The sequence below is a fragment of the Squalius cephalus genome (assembly GCF_949319135.1).
Source record: "Squalius cephalus genome assembly, chromosome: 11".
NCBI classification, from domain to species: domain Eukaryota; kingdom Metazoa; phylum Chordata; class Actinopteri; order Cypriniformes; family Leuciscidae; genus Squalius; species Squalius cephalus.
The window spans coordinates 3,369,920-3,387,934 of NC_137132.1; the positions used below are offsets into that span (position 1 = coordinate 3,369,920).

At 43.4% G+C, this 18,015-nt stretch overlaps 1 protein-coding gene across 2 annotated transcripts in view; it reads left to right on the top strand.

Moving 5' to 3' along the window:
- The window catches only part of LOC307167440 (coagulation factor IX), a 32,884-nt gene extending 16,615 nt beyond the window's left edge, over window positions 1-16,269 (top strand). For both annotated transcript variants that reach the window (XM_079886554.1, XM_079886553.1), the window contains exons 7-11: window positions 322-450; window positions 1,439-1,743; window positions 3,089-3,203; window positions 4,392-4,619; window positions 15,402-16,269. In XM_079886554.1, coding sequence (XP_079742680.1) covers window positions 322-450; window positions 1,439-1,743; window positions 3,089-3,203; window positions 4,392-4,619; window positions 15,402-15,751 — 1,127 coding nt within the window. In that variant the 3' untranslated portion in view covers window positions 15,752-16,269. The remainder of the gene's footprint in view (window positions 1-321; window positions 451-1,438; window positions 1,744-3,088; window positions 3,204-4,391; window positions 4,620-15,401) is intronic.
- The last annotated feature ends 1,746 nt before the right edge of the window (window positions 16,270-18,015 follow it).

Sequence of the window (18,015 nt, forward strand, 5' to 3'; positions counted from 1 at the left end):
AGTTAACTAATCATTAACACACTTGAAGTATACTGAATTAGTCTGGCTTTAAGTATACTTAGCATATTTTGTGTGTGTGTGCGCGTGTGTGTGTGTGCATGTGTGTATGTGTGTGTGTTCAGAGGTGTTTGACAGTAGATATAAGAATACTTATTCTGTATGTGTGTGTGTGTGTGTGTGTTCAGAGGTGTTTGACAGTAGATATAAGAATACTTATTCTGCATGGCTCAAGAAAACTTCTGATGCTCATGATTGTTTCCTCACAGATAATGAGTGTGTGTGTGTGTGTGTGTGTGTGTGTGTGTGTGTGTGTGTGTTCAGAGGTGTTTGACTGTAGGTATAAGAACGGAGGGTGTCTGCACTACTGCAGCTCAGAGACTCCAGGTGTTGTGTGCAGATGTGCAGACGGGTATCAGCTGGATGAAGACCTGCGCAGCTGCAATCCATCAGGTACAAACACACACACCTGTGCAGCAAATGAGATCGGCTCATGATTTAAGCATTAACCATTCATATTTTAAAGGTGAATCTTACCAAACATGTCCTTAAAATCAAAGAAATTCATTATTTGAGCATTATTAAGAGAATGTGCAAAGAAAGGGATTGCTCACCGCACAGTTTTCACAGTTTTTTGCACTATGGAGTTTATAAAAGAAAAATATTTTCTCTAGACCTTCATTAGTGAATATTTTCTAGTCTGGATGTAACTCAGTTTACGGTATGCAATCCCTGCGTTGATTTTTTATTTATTTTTTGGCTAAATGCACATGAAGCAGCATGATTTTTAGTTGGAGTGCAACAATTGTGTGTGTTATTTTATTTTTCAGTATTATTGAGATACTTTTATAATTTATTTTATAATCTCAGTTTTAATTTCCATTGAATTTTTTTCTGGAATTTGTTTTTACCTTTTTGATATTTTTCTTAACTGTCTATATAATTTTAGTTTTTTGCTTTAGTTTATATAGAATTAGTTATTTTAGAGAACTTACACTAAAAATTAGAAATGTTGGCAACTAGCTGAAATAAAATAAGCTCTTTATATATTTGATTTTTTTAGTCAATGTAGATTTCAAGTAATGGACAATGATAATAAGTCCATTTTTAGTCAATGATAATAACATATATATATATGCATAATTTTGCTTAAACAAAATATTATTTTATTATTTCTCTTATTTTGGGGCGAAATATGCACTTTTTTTTTTTTTACAGATTTCATTATGTTTTTTTTATAAGTGTAAACAGTATACCTGAACAAATCTGGATGTTTCTGTGTGTGTGTATGTTTTTATGTGTGTTTGTGTGTGTTTATATATATATATGTGTGTCTGTGTGTGTATATATGTATGTGTGTGTGTGTGTGTGTGTGTGTGTGTGTATATGTGTGTGCATGCGTGTGTGTATATATATATATATGTGTGTGTGTGTGTGTTAGTGCAGTACCCCTGTGGGAAACAGTGGAGTAGTGGGATCATGTCTCGCTCTCTGGATGATATAAGCACCACAGACCCTAATGATGTAAACCACACCCACACCGTGACAAACTCCTCCCACTCATTACATCACAACAGAAGTTCACTGGACAACTCGACTCTCCCGCCAAACCAAACCACACTTCAACAAGCCAAACCTGCTTCACAGGACGAACTCTCAGAGACAGGAAGTGACATCACAGGTGCAAATGAGGATACGCGTATCGTTGGAGGTCAGCTGCAGGGTCAGGGCGGGAGTCCGTGGCAGGTGATCCTTCACATGACCTTTATGCTTAACCTTCAGAGATTTGATCAGTAAAGGTCCTTGCACACTGAGTCCGAAATTTTTTTATTCGTCATTCAGTGGCTCTGAATTGTCAAAACACCTCTCAAAATGCTTGCTATGGATGAAAATGCTGTTATTAAAGATTTTAAGAACTCTATAAAAACTCCATAATAACCATCTTTGACAACTACAAACCACCAAGTAACACCATAGCAACCACCCTGTACACCCTAGCAACATCTAGAAACGCTCTAGTAACCACCAAAAATACCCTAGCAACCACCCAGAACACCCTAGCAACTGCCTAGCTACGCCCTAGCAACCACCTAGAACACCATAGCAACCGCCTAGCAATCACCCAGAATATACAAGCAACCGCCTAGCAGCACCATAGCAACCACCCAGAATACCCTAACAACCACCTAGCAACACCATAGTAACTACCCAGAATACCCTAGCAACCACCTTGCAACGCTAGCTAAATGCATAATTATCCAAATTATGGATAATTTTTTTATGACAGACGAAAGTTTTGTATACAGTGTCTAAACGTGATTGACACAACGCGAGGTCGCATTTATTTTTTTAACGTGAGAAACTTTCGCACTCAAGGTCCTTGCAAACGGAGTCCGAAATTTTCTGTGTTTTTACATCCATAGCAAGCACTTTGAAAGGTGTTTTGACAATTCAGAGCCACCAAATGACAAATACGGAAAAAAGCATACGAAAATTTCGGACTCAGTTTGCAAGGACCTTAAAGGCCCTTGCACACTGAATCCGAAATTCGCATCCGAAATTTTCGCACGTTAAAAAATAAATACGACCTCACGTTATGTCGATCACGCTTGCACACTTTCGTCCATCATAAAAAAATTCGGATCAGGTTAGTTTTTTTGCGTTTTTCGCATCCGTAGCAAGCATTTTGAATGGTGTTTTGACAATTCAGAGACACCGAATCACGAATACGAAAAAAAGCATACGAACATTTCGGACTGAAGAGTGCAAGGACCTTAAAGGCTTATTTTTAGTTAACGATAATAAAGGCCCTTGCACACTGAGTCCGAAATTCACATCCGAAATTTTCGCACGTTAAAAAATAAATACGACCTCACGTTATGTCGATCACGCTTGCACACTGCCTCCGAAACTTTCGTCCGTCATAAAAAAAAAATCGGTTCGATTTTCTGCGTTTTCCGCATCCGTAGCAAGCAATTTAAGAGGTGTTTTGACAATTCAGAGTCACCGAATCACGAATACGAAAGAACGCATGCGAAAATTTCGGACTCAGTGTGCAAGGACCTTAACCCTTTGAATGAAAACGCTGCAGGTTCTTCTTCGCCGTGAGGATGAGCACGGGTTCTGCGGCGGCTCTCTGATCGATCTGCGCTGGGTGGTGACGGCGGCACACTGTCTCCAGCAAACACCAGATCATGTGACCATCGGTGAGTGACGTCTGTCTGATGGGACCCTTCATGCTTCATATGAGGCTCGTGTTGCAGTGTTCAGAAAAGAGGTTATCGCATAACAATTTTGAATGGACGTGTATGCCATACTGTTGCAATTACATGCACAAGACACTTTGAACACGCTAAGGTTACAGTTTACTTATGTGGAATTCTGTGTATAGTACTGTTCAGAAAAAAATTCAAGTGTCTTATGCTCTACATTTATTTAAAAAACATTAATATTATGAAATATGATTACAATTTAAATTTAACTTTCTATGTGAATATATAGCAAAGTGTAATTTATTCCTGTGATCAAAGCTGAATTTTCAGCATCATTACTCCAGTCTTCAGTGTCACATGATCCTTCAGAAATCAGTATAATATGATGATTTGATGCTTCTGATTAATATCCGGTGGAATGAATAAGAGATTTAATGTCTTCTTTTATCTTCAGTTGATTTCATCTAAGGCTGTGGCTGGAAGTCAGTTGTTGTTTCTCTTTCCTTCAGTGATTCTGCTTGTTAACAGCAGGCGTTCATCATTAACGCTCAATCATCACTTGATTAATCACTTAATTATCTCATTAATATATTTTGCTGTCTGGCCTTGACTACTTCTCTGATGTTTAAGGGATAGTTCACCCAAAAATGAAAATTAGCCCATGATTTACTCTCCCTGAAGCCATCCTATGTGTATATGTGTTTCTTCTTTCAGCCAAACACAATCAGAGTTATATTAAAAAATGTCCTGGCTCTTCCAAGCTTTATATGGGAGTTTTTTTTTAAGATATTATTCCAAAATAGAGGTCAGAGGTCACTCTTCAGCCGGAACTAGACTCGCGTATGGCCGTTACCAGAAGCCAGTGATTATAGCTTATAAAGTTATAAATATGGATTTTTTTTGTATCAAAATGCATTGCTTCGCTTCAGAAGGCCTTTATTAACACCCTGGAGCCGTATGGATTACTTTTATGATGGATGCACTTTTTTGGGCTTCAAAATATCAGTTAATATTCACTCCCATTATAGAGCCAGGACATTTTTTAATATAACTTCGATTGTATTCGTCTGAAAGAAGAAACTCATACACACCTAGGATGACTTGAGAGTGAGTAAATCACGGGCTAATTAAAATTTTTGTGCCGAACCCTGACATGAATTTATGATATTCACACACACACAGGAGACTACGATAAGATGCGTCCCGACAAAGACGAACAGAAGATCAAAGTGGAGAAGGTGGTCCTCCACCCTCACTTCCACGAATACACCTTCGACAGTGACATCGCCCTGCTGTACCTGTCTGACCCCGTGACCCCGGGTCCGTTCGCTGCTCCGGTTTGCCTTCCCAACGCCAACCTGGCAGAGCGACTCCTGAAGCCCGGAGAGCAGGGCCTGGTGACGGGATGGGGTGTGTGGTAGATTTTTCTTCTTTCGCACCTGATTTAAGTCTACCTGGGTCATCTACTAATCAACATTAGTTTTCCTGGGTCTCGTCTACTAATCGACGTCCCCGAACGTCCCCTGATCAACGTTAGTTTTCCTGGGTCTCGTCTACTAATCGACGTCCCCGAACGTCTCCTGATCGACGTTAGTTTTCCTGGGTCTCGTCTACTAATCGACGTCCCTGAACGTCTCCTGATCGACGTTAGTTTTCCTGGGTCTCGTCTACTAATCGACGTCCCCGAACGTCTCCTGATCGACGTTAGTTTTCCTGGGTCTCGTCTACTAATCGACGTCCCTAAACACCTCCTGAACGACGTTAGTTTTCCTGGGTCTCGTCTACTAATCGACGTCCCCGAACGTCTCCTGATCGACGTTAGTTTTCCTGGGTCTCGTCTACTAATTGACGTCCCTAAACACCTCCTGAACGACGTTAGTTTTCCTAAGTCTCGTCTACTAATCAACGTCCCCGAACGTCTCCTGATCGACGTTAGTTTTCCAAAGTCTCGTCTACTAATCAACGTCCCCGAACGTCTCCTGATCGACGTTAGTTTTCCAAAGTCTCGTCTACTAATCAACGTCCCCGAACGTCTCCTGATCGACGTTAGTTTTCCTAAGTCTTGCCTACTAATCGACGTCCACGAACGTCTCCTGATCAACGTTAGTTTTCCTGGGTCTCGTCTACTAATCGACGTCCCTAAACATCTCCTGGTCGACGTTAGTTTTCCTAAGTCTCGTCTACTAATCGACGTCCCCGAACGTCTCCTGATCGACGTTAGTTTTCCAAAGTCTCGTCTACTAATCGGCGTCCCCGAACGTCTCCTGATCAACGTTAGTTTTCCTGGGTCTCGTCTACTAATCGACGTCCCTAAACGTCTCCTGATCAACGTTAGTTTTACTAAGTCTCGTCTACTAATCGACGTCCCCGAACGTCTCCTGATCGACGTTAGTTTTCCTAAGTCTCGTCTACTAATCGACGTCCCCGAACGTCTCCTGATCGACGTTAGTTTTCCAAAGTCTCGTCTACTAATCGGCGTCCCCGAACGTCTCCTGATCAACGTTAGTTTTCCTGGGTCTCGTCTACTAATCGACGTCCCTAAACGTCTCCTGATCAACGTTAGTTTTACTAAGTCTCGTCTACTAATCGACGTCCACGAACGTCTCCTGATCAACGTTAGTTTTCCTGGGTCTCGTCTACTAATCGACGTCCCCGAACGTCTCCTGATCGACGTTAGTTTTCCTAAGTCTCGTCTACTAATCGACGTCCCCGAACGTCTCCTGATCGACGTTAGTTTTCCAAAGTCTCGTCTACTAATCGGCGTCCCCGAACGTCTCCTGATCAACGTTAGTTTTCCTGGGTCTCGTCTACTAATCGACGTCCCTAAACGTCTCCTGATCAACGTTAGTTTTACTAAGTCTCGTCTACTAATCGACGTCCCCGAACGTCTCCTGATCGACGTTAGTTTTCCTAAGTCTCGTCTACTAATCGACGTCCCCGAACGTCTCCTGATCGACGTTAGTTTTCCAAAGTCTCGTCTACTAATCGGCGTCCCCGAACGTCTCCTGATCAACGTTAGTTTTCCTGGGTCTCGTCTACTAATCGACGTCCCTAAACGTCTCCTGATCAACGTTAGTTTTACTAAGTCTCGTCTACTAATCGGCGTCCCCGAACATCTCCTGATCGACGTTAGTTTTCCTAAGTCTCGTCTACTAATCGACGTCCCCGAACGTCTCCTGATCGACGTTAGTTTTCCAAAGTCTCGTCTACTAATCGGCGTCCCCGAACGTCTCCTGATCAACGTTAGTTTTCCTGGGTCTCGTCTACTAATCGACGTCCCTAAACATCTCCTGGTCGACGTTAGTTTTCCTAAGTCTCGTCTACTAATCGACGTCCCCGAACGTCTCCTGATCGACGTTAGTTTTCCTGGGTCTCGTCTACTAATCGACGTCCCTAAACATCTCCTGGTCGACGTTAGTTTTCCTAAGTCTCGTCTACTAATCGACGTCCCCGAACGTCTCCTGATCGACGTTAGTTTTCCAAAGTCTCGTCTACTAATCGGCGTCCCCGAACGTCTCCTGATCAACGTTAGTTTTCCTGGGTCTCGTCTACTAATCGACGTCCCTAAACATCTCCTGGTCGACGTTAGTTTTCCTAAGTCTCATCTACTAATCGACGTCTCCGAATGTCTCCTGATCGACGTTAGTTTTCCTAAGTCTCGTCTACTAATCGACGTCCCCGAACGTCTCCTGATCAACGTTAGTTTTCCTATTTCTCATATACTAATCAACGTCCCCGAACGTCTCCTGATCAACGTTAGTTTTCCTATTTCTCATATACTAATCAACGTCCCCGAACGTCTCCTGATCAACGTTAGTTTTCCTATTTCTCATATACTAATCAACGTCCCCGAACGTCTCCTGATCGCCGTTAGTTTTCCAAAGTCTCGTCTACTAATCGACGTCCCTAAACATCTCCTGGTCGGCGTTAGTTTTCCTAAGTCTCGTCTACTAATCGACGTCCCTAAACATCTCCTGGTCGGCGTTAGTTTTCCTAAGTCTCGTCTACTAATCGACGTCCCCGAACGTCTCCTGATCGACGTTAGTTTTCCTGGGTCTCGTCTACTAATCGACGTCCCTAAACATCTCCTGGTCGGCGTTAGTTTTCCTAAGTCTCGTCTACTAATCGACGTCCCCGAACGTCTCCTGATCGACGTTAGTTTTCCAAAGTCTCGTCTACTAATCGGCGTCCCCGAACGTCTCCTGATCAACGTTAGTTTTCCTGGGTCTCGTCTACTAATCGACGTCCCTAAACATCTCCTGGTCGACGTTAGTTTTCCTAAGTCTCATCTACTAATCGACGTCCCCGAATGTCTCCTGATCGACGTTAGTTTTCCTAAGTCTCGTCTACTAATCGACGTCCCCGAACGTCTCCTGATCAACGTTAGTTTTCCTATTTCTCATATACTAATCAACGTCCCCGAACGTCTCCTGATCAACGTTAGTTTTCCTATTTCTCATATACTAATCAACGTCCCCGAACGTCTCCTGATCAACGTTAGTTTTCCTATTTCTCATATACTAATCAACGTCCCCGAACGTCTCCTGATCGCCGTTAGTTTTCCAAAGTCTCGTCTACTAATCGACGTCCCTAAACATCTCCTGGTCGGCGTTAGTTTTCCTAAGTCTCGTCTACTAATCGACGTCCCTAAACATCTCCTGGTCGGCGTTAGTTTTCCTAAGTCTCGTCTACTAATTGGCGTCCCCGAACGTCTCCTGATCGACGTTAGTTTTCCAAAGTCTCGTCTACTAATCGGCGTCCCCGAACGTCTCCTGATCAACGTTAGTTTTCCTGGGTCTCGTCTACTAATCGACGTCCCTAAACATCTCCTGGTCGACGTTAGTTTTCCTAAGTCTCATCTACTAATCGACGTCCCCGAATGTCTCCTGATCGACGTTAGTTTTCCTAAGTCTCGTCTACTAATCGACGTCCCCGAACGTCTCCTGATCAACGTTAGTTTTCCTATTTCTCATATACTAATCAACGTCCCCGAACGTCTCCTGATCAACGTTAGTTTTCCTATTTCTCATATACTAATCAACGTCCCCGAACGTCTCCTGATCGCCGTTAGTTTTCCAAAGTCTCGTCTACTAATCGACGTCCCTAAACATCTCCTGGTCGGCGTTAGTTTTCCTAAGTCTCGTCTACTAATCGACGTCCCTAAACATCTCCTGGTCGGCGTTAGTTTTCCTAAGTCTCGTCTACTAATCGACGTCCCCGAACGTCTCCTGATCGCCGTTAGTTTTCCAAAGTCTCGTCTACTAATCGACGTCCCTAAACATCTCCTGGTCGGCGTTAGTTTTCCTAAGTCTCGTCTACTAATCGACGTCCCCGAACGTCTCCTGGTCGGCGTTAGTTTTCCTAAGTCTCGTCTACTAATCGACGTCCCTAAACATCTCCTGGTCGACGTTACTTTTCCTAAGTCTCGTCTACTAATCGACGTCCCTAAACATCTCCTGGTCGACGTTAGTTTTCCTAAGTCTCATCTACTAATCGACGTCCCTGAACGTCTCCTGATCGACGTTAGTTTTCCAAAGTCTCGTCTACTAATCGACGTCCCCGAACGTCTCCTGATCGACGTTAGTTTTCCTGGGTCTCGTCTACTAATCGACGTCCCTAAACATCTCCTGGTCGACGTTAGTTTTCCTAAGTCTCGTCTACTAATCGACGTCCCTAAACATCTCCTGGTCGGCGTTAGTTTTCCTAAGTCTCGTCTACTAATCGACGTCCCCGAACGTCTCCTGATCGACGTTAGTTTTCCAAAGTCTCGTCTACTAATCGACGTCCCCGAACGTCTCCTGATCGACGTTAGTTTTCCAAAGTCTCGTCTACTAATCGGCGTCCCCGAACGTCTCCTGATCAACGTTAGTTTTCCTGGGTCTCGTCTACTAATCGACGTCCCTAAACATCTCCTGGTCGACGTTAGTTTTCCTAAGTCTCGTCTACTAATCGACGTCCCCGAATGTCTCCTGATCGACGTTAGTTTTCCTAAGTCTCGTCTACTAATCGACGTCCCCGAACGTCTCCTGATCAACGTTAGTTTTCCTATTTCTCATATACTAATCAACGTCCCCGAACGTCTCCTGATCAACGTTAGTTTTCCTATTTCTCATATACTAATCAACGTCCCCGAACGTCTCCTGATCAACGTTAGTTTTCCTATTTCTCATATACTAATCAACATCCCCGAACGTCTCCTGATCGCCGTTAGTTTTCCAAAGTCTCGTCTACTAATCGACGTCCCTAAACATCTCCTGGTCGGCGTTAGTTTTCCTAAGTCTCGTCTACTAATCGACGTCCCCGAACGTCTCCTGATCGACGTTAGTTTTCCTAAGTCTCGTCTACTAATCGACGTCCCCGAACGTCTCCTGATCGACGTTAGTTTTCCTGGGTCTCGTCTACTAATCGACGTCCCTAAACACCTCCTGAACGACGTTAGTTTTCCTAAGTCTCGTCTACTAATCAACGTCCCCGAACGTCTCCTGATCGACGTTAGTTTTCCTAAGTCTCGTCTACTAATCGACGTCCCCGAACATCTCCTGATCAACGTTAGTTTTCCTATTTGTCATATACTAATCGACGTCCCCGAACGTCTCCTGATCGACGTTAGTTTTCCTGGGTCTCGTCTACTAATCAACGTCCCCGAACGTCTCCTGATCGACGTTAGTTTTCCTGGGTCTCGTCTACTAATTGGCGTCCCCGAACGTCTCCTGATCGACGTTAGTTTTCCTGGGTCTCGTCTACTAATTGGCGTCCCCGAACGTCTCCTGATCGACGTTAGTTTTCCTGGGTCTCGTCTACTAATCGACGTCCCCGAACGTCTCCTGATCGACGTTAGTTTTCCTATTTCTCATATACTAATCGACGTCCCCGAACATCTCCTGATCAACGTTAGTTTTCCTAAGTCTCGTCTACTAATCAACGTCCCCGAACGTCTCCTGATCGTCGTTAGTTTTCCAAAGTCTCGTCTACTAATCGGCGTCCCCGAACGTCTCCTGATCAACGTTAGTTTTCCTGGGTCTCGTCTACTAATTGGCGTCCCCGAACGTCTCCTGATCGACGTTAGTTTTCCTGGGTCTCGTCTACTAATCGACGTCCCCGAACGTCTCCTGATCGACGTTAGTTTTCCTAAGTCTCGTCTACTAATCGACGTCCCTAAACATCTCCTGGTCGACGTTAGTTTTCCTAAGTCTCGTCTACTAATCGACGTCCCCGAACGTCTCCTGATCGACGTTAGTTTTCCTAAGTCTCGTCTACTAATCGACGTCCCTAAACATCTCCTGGTCGACGTTAGTTTTCCTAAGTCTCGTCTACTAATCGACGTCCCCGAATGTCTCCTGATCGACGTTAGTTTTCCTAAGTCTCGTCTACTAATCGACGTCCCCGAACGTCTCCTGATCAACGTTAGTTTTCCTATTTCTCATATACTAATCAACGTCCCCGAACGTCTCCTGATCAACGTTAGTTTTCCTATTTCTCATATACTAATCAACGTCCCCGAACGTCTCCTGATCAACGTTAGTTTTCCTATTTCTCATTTACTAATCAACATCCCCGAACGTCTCCTGATCGCCGTTAGTTTTCCAAAGTCTCGTCTACTAATCGACGTCCCTAAACATCTCCTGGTCGGCGTTAGTTTTCCTAAGTCTCGTCTACTAATCGACGTCCCCGAACGTCTCCTGATCGACGTTAGTTTTCCTAAGTCTCGTCTACTAATCGACGTCCCCGAACGTCTCCTGATCGACGTTAGTTTTCTTAAGTCTCGTCTACTAATCGACGTCCCCGAACGTCTCCTGATCGACGTTAGTTTTCCTGGGTCTCGTCTACTAATCGACGTCCCTAAACACCTCCTGAACGACGTTAGTTTTCCTAAGTCTCGTCTACTAATCAACGTCCCCGAACGTCTCCTGATCGACGTTAGTTTTCCTAAGTCTCGTCTACTAATCTACGTCCCCGAACATCTCCTGATCAACGTTAGTTTTCCTATTTGTCATATACTAATCGACGTCCCCGAACGTCTCCTGATCGACGTTAGTTTTCCTGGGTCTCGTCTACTAATCAACGTCCCCGAACGTCTCCTGATCGACGTTAGTTTTCCTGGGTCTCGTCTACTAATTGGCGTCCCCGAACGTCTCCTGATCGACGTTAGTTTTCCTGGGTCTCGTCTACTAATTGGCGTCCCCGAACGTCTCCTGATCGACGTTAGTTTTCCTGGGTCTCGTCTACTAATCGACGTCCCCGAACATCTCCTGATCAACGTTAGTTTTCCTAAGTCTCGTCTACTAATCAACGTCCCCGAACGTCTCCTGATCGTCGTTAGTTTTCCAAAGTCTCGTCTACTAATCGGCGTCCCCGAACGTCTCCTGATCAACGTTAGTTTTCCTGGGTCTCGTCTACTAATCGACGTCCCTAAACATCTCCTGGTCGACGTTAGTTTTCCTAAGTCTCGTCTACTAATCGGCGTCCCCGAACGTCTCCTGATCAACGTTAGTTTTCCTGGGTCTCGTCTACTAATCGACGTCCCTAAACATCTCCTGGTCGACGTTAGTTTTCCTAAGTCTCGTCTACTAATCGACGTCCCCGAACGTCTCCTGATCAACGTTAGTTTTCCTGGGTCTCGTCTACTAATCGGCGTCCCCGAACGTCTCCTGATCAACGTTAGTTTTCCTGGGTCTCGTCTACTAATCGACGTCCACAAACGTCTCCTGATCGACGTTAGTTTTCCTAAGTCTCGTCTACTAATCGACGTCCCCGAACGTCTCCTGATCAACGTTAGTTTTCCTATTTCTCATATACTAATCAACGTCCCCGAACGTCTCCTGATCAACGTTAGTTTTCCTATTTCTCATATACTAATCAACGTCCCCGAACGTCTCCTGATCAACGTTAGTTTTCCTATTTCTCATATACTAATCAACGTCCCCGAACGTCTCCTGATCAACGTTAGTTTTCCTAAGTCTCGTCTACTAATCAACGTCCCCGAACGTCTCCTGGTCGGCGTTAGTTTTCCTAAGTCTCGTCTACTAATCGACGTCCCCGAACGTCTCCTGATCGACGTTAGTTTTCCAAAGTCTCGTCTACTAATCGACGTCCCCGAACGTCTCCTGATCGACGTTAGTTTTCCTGGGTCTCGTCTACTAATCGACGTCCCCGAACGTCTCCTGATCGACGTTAGTTTTCCTAAGTCTCGTCTACTAATCGACGTCCCTAAACATCTCCTGATCAACGTTAGTTTTCCTATTTGTCATATACTAATCGACGTCCCCGAACGTCTCCTGATCGACGTTAGTTTTCCTGGGTCTTGCCTACTAATCGACGTCCCCGAACGTCTCCTGATCAACGTTAGTTTTCCTGGGTCTCGTCTACTAATCGACGTCCCTAAACATCTCCTGGTCGACGTTAGTTTTCCTAAGTCTCGTCTACTAATCGACGTCCACAAACGTCTCCTGATCGACGTTAGTTTTCCTAAGTCTCGTCTACTAATCGACGTCCCCGAACGTCTCCTGATCAACGTTAGTTTTCCTATTTCTCATATACTAATCAACGTCCCCGAACGTCTCCTGATCAACGTTAGTTTTCCTATTTCTCATATACTAATCAACGTCCCCGAACGTCTCCTGATCAACGTTAGTTTTCCTATTTCTCATATTCTAATCAACGTCCCCGAACGTCTCCTGGTCGGCGTTAGTTTTCCTAAGTCTCGTCTACTAATCGACGTCCCCGAACGTCTCCTGATCGACGTTAGTTTTCCTGGGTCTCGTCTACTAATCGACGTCCCCGAACGTCTCCTGATCGACGTTAGTTTTCCTGGGTCTCGTCTACTAATCGACGTCCCCGAACGTCTCCTGATCGACGTTAGTTTTCCTAAGTCTCGTCTACTAATCGACGTCCCCGAACGTCTCCTGATCGACGTTAGTTTTCCTAAGTCTCGTCTACTAATCGGCGTCCCCGAACGTCTCCTGATCGACGTTAGTTTTCCAAAGTCTCGTCTACTAATCGACGTCCCCGAACGTCTCCTGATCGACGTTAGTTTTCCTAAGTCTCGTCTACTAATCGACGTCCCTAAACGTCTCCTGATCGACGTTAGTTTTCCTAAGTCTCGTCTACTAAACTGCGTACCCAAACGTCTCCTGATCAACGTTAGTTTTCCTAAGTCTCATCTACTAATCGACTTCCACAAACGTTTCCTGATCAACGTTAGTTTTCCTATTTCTCGTCTACTAATCGACGTTAGTTTTCCTAAGTCTCGTCTACTAAACTGCGTACCCAAACGTCTCCTGATCAACGTTAGTTTTCCTAAGTCTCATCTACTAATCGACTTCCACAAACGTTTCCTGATCAACGTTAGTTTTCCTATTTCTCGTCTACTAATCGGCGTCCCCGAACGTCTCCTGATCGACGTTAGTTTTCCAAAGTCTCGTCTACTAATCGACGTCCCCAAACGTCTCCTGATCGACGTTAGTTTTCCAAAGTCTCGTCTACTAATCGACGTCCCCAAACGTCTCCTGATCGACGTTAGTTTTCCTAAGTCTCGTCTACTAATCGACGTCCCCGAACATCTCCTGATCAACGTTAGTTTTCCTATTTCTCGTCTACTAATCGGTGTCCACAAACGTCTCCTGATCGACGTTAGTTTTCCTAAGTCTCGTCTACTAATCGACGTCCCCGAACATCTCCTGATCAACGTTAGTTTTCCTAAGTCTCGTCTACTAATCGGTGTCCACAAACGTCTCCTGATCGACGTTAGTTTTCCAAAGTCTCGTCTACTAATCGACGTCCCCAAACGTCTCCTGATCGACGTTAGTTTTCCTAAGTCTCGTCTACTAATCGGCGTCCCCGAACGTCTCCTGATCAACGTTAGTTTTCCAAAGTCTCATCTACTAATCGGCGTCCCCGAACGTCTCCTGATCAACGTTAGTTTTCCAAAGTCTCGTCTACTAATCGACGTCCCCGAACATCTCCTGATCGACGTTAGTTTTCCTAAGTCTCGTCTACTAATCGGTGTCCACAAACGTCTCCTGATCAACGTTAGTTTTCCTATTTCTCGTATATTAATCGGCGTCCCCGAAAGTCTCCTGATCGACGTTAGTTTTCCAAAGTCTCGTCTACTAATCGACGTCCCCGAACGTCTCCTGATCGACGTTAGTTTTCCTAAGTCTCGTCTACTAATCGACGTCCCCGAACGTCTCCTGATCGACGTTAGTTTTCCTATTTCTCATATATTAATCGGCGTCCCCGAACGTCTCCTGATCAACGTTAGTTTTCCAAAGTCTCGTCTACTAATCGACGTCCCCGAACGTCTCCTGATCGACGTTAGTTTTCCTAAGTCTCGTCTACTAATCGACGTCCCCGAACGTCTCCTGATCGGCGTTAGTTTTCCTAAGTCTCGTCTACTAATCGACATCCACAAACGTCTCCTGATCAAGGTTAGTTTTCCTAAGTCTCGTCTACTAATCGACGTCCCCGAACGTCTCCTGATCGACGTTAGTTTTCCTAAGTCTCGTCTACTAATCGACATCCACAAACGTCTCCTGATCAAGGTTAGTTTTCCTAAGTCTCGTCTACTAATCGGCGTCCCTAAACGTCTCCTGATCGACGTTAGGTTAGTTTTCCTGGGTCTCGTCTACTAATCGATGACCCCGTTCAATTATATTTATACTCTAGCCACGCGTCTCTTAATCTTAGTCCCCTAACATGATGCGCAGCAATAACTAGACAGACTCCAGACAATGTCTTCGAATATGCTTTAATCACGGCCTGAGGATCTCAGACAAATTTCAGAGAGAATCCCCCCAGCAAAAAGAATACAACAGTTTTTATAGAATAGGAGCATAGCAAAAGTGACATGATACATTACATAATTTACCTACAATTTGATTGGTTCTTCATATCCAAACCCTTCTATGGGTGTTGGTGTATGGTATGGTATGGTGTTACTAGGTAGACGTAAACTCTGTTTTCTTGATTGCTTCACTTTGTTCTTTAATCACGAGTTTATAAATTCAGATATCTGTCTATTTTTTTTCTATTATTTCCCTTTTTTGTTATGTCCAGACATGATTCACTAACACACACTCAGTCACGAGTTTATACAAAAGGGTTTGGAAACATTTAGGATTCAAAAGCATATGAATGTTAATCCTGCAAGAAAAATAAATGTTAGTTATGATTAATTTAAAAAATCCATCACAGGTGCGACTCGCTTCCTTCAGCGCTCCTCTCGATTCCTGAGGAAGGTGCTGCTCCCGGTGGTGGATCAGATGAACTGCATCAACTCCACGGAGCAGGTGATCACGGATAACATGTTCTGCGCGGGATATCTGATGGCGGAGATGGACGCGTGTACGGGCGACAGCGGCGGACCCTTCGTCGTCAACTACCGGGGCACGTGGTTCCTGGCCGGGGTCGTCAGCTGGGGCGAGAGATGCGCCGCCGAGGGCAAATACGGGGTTTACACACGACTGGGAAACTATTTATCCTGGATACAGGAGGAGATGATGAAAGAGGAATCCAATCGCAATCAGACTGCGAAAGTACAGTGAATATTGGCGCCAATTATGCATTAATTAACGATGAGCTATTACAAGTTTTTAATTAATCTTTGTTAATGTTAGTTAATAAAAATACAACTGTTCATTGTTAGTTCTTGTTATGCTGTAAATAAAAAAAAGATTAGACTGTTGTACAAGAAAATATGATTTCAATCCTTATACTTATACTTTAATTGTTTTGGGTAATTAATTGATATTTACTTGCAATTTTAAGGGTGAAAACTGTTTCTACACCATTTTTTTTCAGTGTAGTTCAGGTCCATTAAATATATTAAGACACAACTTTTGATTTTAATAATATACTAAGATTAATATATGCTTTAGAAGTATTGTTCATTGTTAGTTCATGTTAACTAATGAAATTGTACAGTGTTACTAATGTTTTACTTGTTTAGTGCATCTTTCTTTTCGGCTATAAAATTTTCATACAAACAAAAACGTTGTCTGAAATGGATATGCAAGAAATAAAATAAATCAAGTAACTCTTAAAAATAAAAATGTGCAAAAAAGTGTCCCTTCGTGTGTGTGTGTATATATATATATATATATATATATATATATATATATATATATATATATACACTCACCTAAAGGATTATTAGGAACACCTGTTCAATTTCTCATTAATGCAATTATCTAATCAACCAATCACATGGCAGTTGCTTCAATGCATTTAGGGGTGTGGTCCTGGTCAAGACAATCTCCTGAACTCCAAACTGAATGTCAGAATGGGAAAGAAAGGTGATTTAAGCAATTTTGAGCGTGGCATGGTTGTTGGTGCCAGACGGGCCGGTCTGAGTATTTCACAATCTGCTCAGTTACTGGGATTTTCACGCACAACCATTTCTAGGGTTTACAAAGAATGGTGTGAAAAGGGAAAAACATCCAGTATGCGGCAGTCCTGTGGGTGAAAATGCCTTGTTGATGCTAGAGGTCAGAGGAGAATGGGCCGACTGATTCAAGCTGATAGAAGAGCAACTTTGACTGAAATAACCACTCGTTACAACCGAGGTATGCAGCAAAGCATTTGTGAAGCCACAACACGCACAACCTTGAGGCGGATGGGCTACAACAGCAGAAGACCCCACCGGGTACCACTCATCTCCACTACAAATAGGAAAAAGAGGCTACAATTTGCACGAGCTCACCAAAATTGGACAGTTGAAGACTGGAAAAATGTTGCCTGGGCTGATGAGTCTCGATTTCTGTTGAGACATTCAGATGGTAGAGTCAGAATTTGGCGTAAACAGGATGAGAACATGGATCCATCATGCCTTGTTACCACTGTGCAGGCTGGTGGTGGTGGTGTAATGGTGTGGGGGATGTTTTCTTGGCACACTTTAGGCCCCTTAGTGCCAATTGGGCATCGTTTAAATGCCACGGCCTACCTGAGCATTGTTTCTGACCATGTCCATCCCTTTATGACCACCATGTACCCATCCTCTGATGGCTACTTCCAGCAGGATAATGCACCATGTCACAAAGCTCAAATCATTTCAAATTGGTTTCTTGAACATGACAATGAGTTCACTGTATTAAAATGGCCCCCACAGTCACCAGATCTCAACCCAATAGAGCATCTTTGGGATGTGGTGGAACGGGAGCTTCGTGCCCTGGATGTGCATCCCACAAATCTCCATCAACTGCAAGATGCTATCCTATCAATATGGGCCAACATTTCCAAAGAATGCTTTCAGCACCTTGTTGAATCAATGCCACGTAGAATTAAGGCAGTTCTGAAGGCGAAAGGGGGTCAAACACAGTATTAGTATGGTGTTCCTAATAATCCTTTAGGTGAGTGTACATACACACACACACATATATATGAAGAGTTCAGATGCAAAAGCCTCTAAGTGCCATCTGAAATTTTCTTCTAGAATGATCATTTTTATAAAGCTTGTATATTTAAGTTAAGTAATTTCACTTAAATGACAATTAATAGGTAATTTGCATTGCCATTTAAGTGAAATTATTGAACTTAAATATACGAGCTTGATAAAAATGATCATTCAAGAAGAAAATTTCAGATGGCACTTAGAGGCTTTTGCATCTGAACTCTTCATATATATATATATACATACTTTTATATATATATCACAATACACGAAAGTGACTACATATATATTGATACAATAGATTTAAAAATATTTATATATTATACAATATTTACTTAAATATATGTTTCATAAGTTTTATTTCATAATATTTTGTCACTTTTTAAAATATTTTCAATCTAAATATATTTATATTGTCTA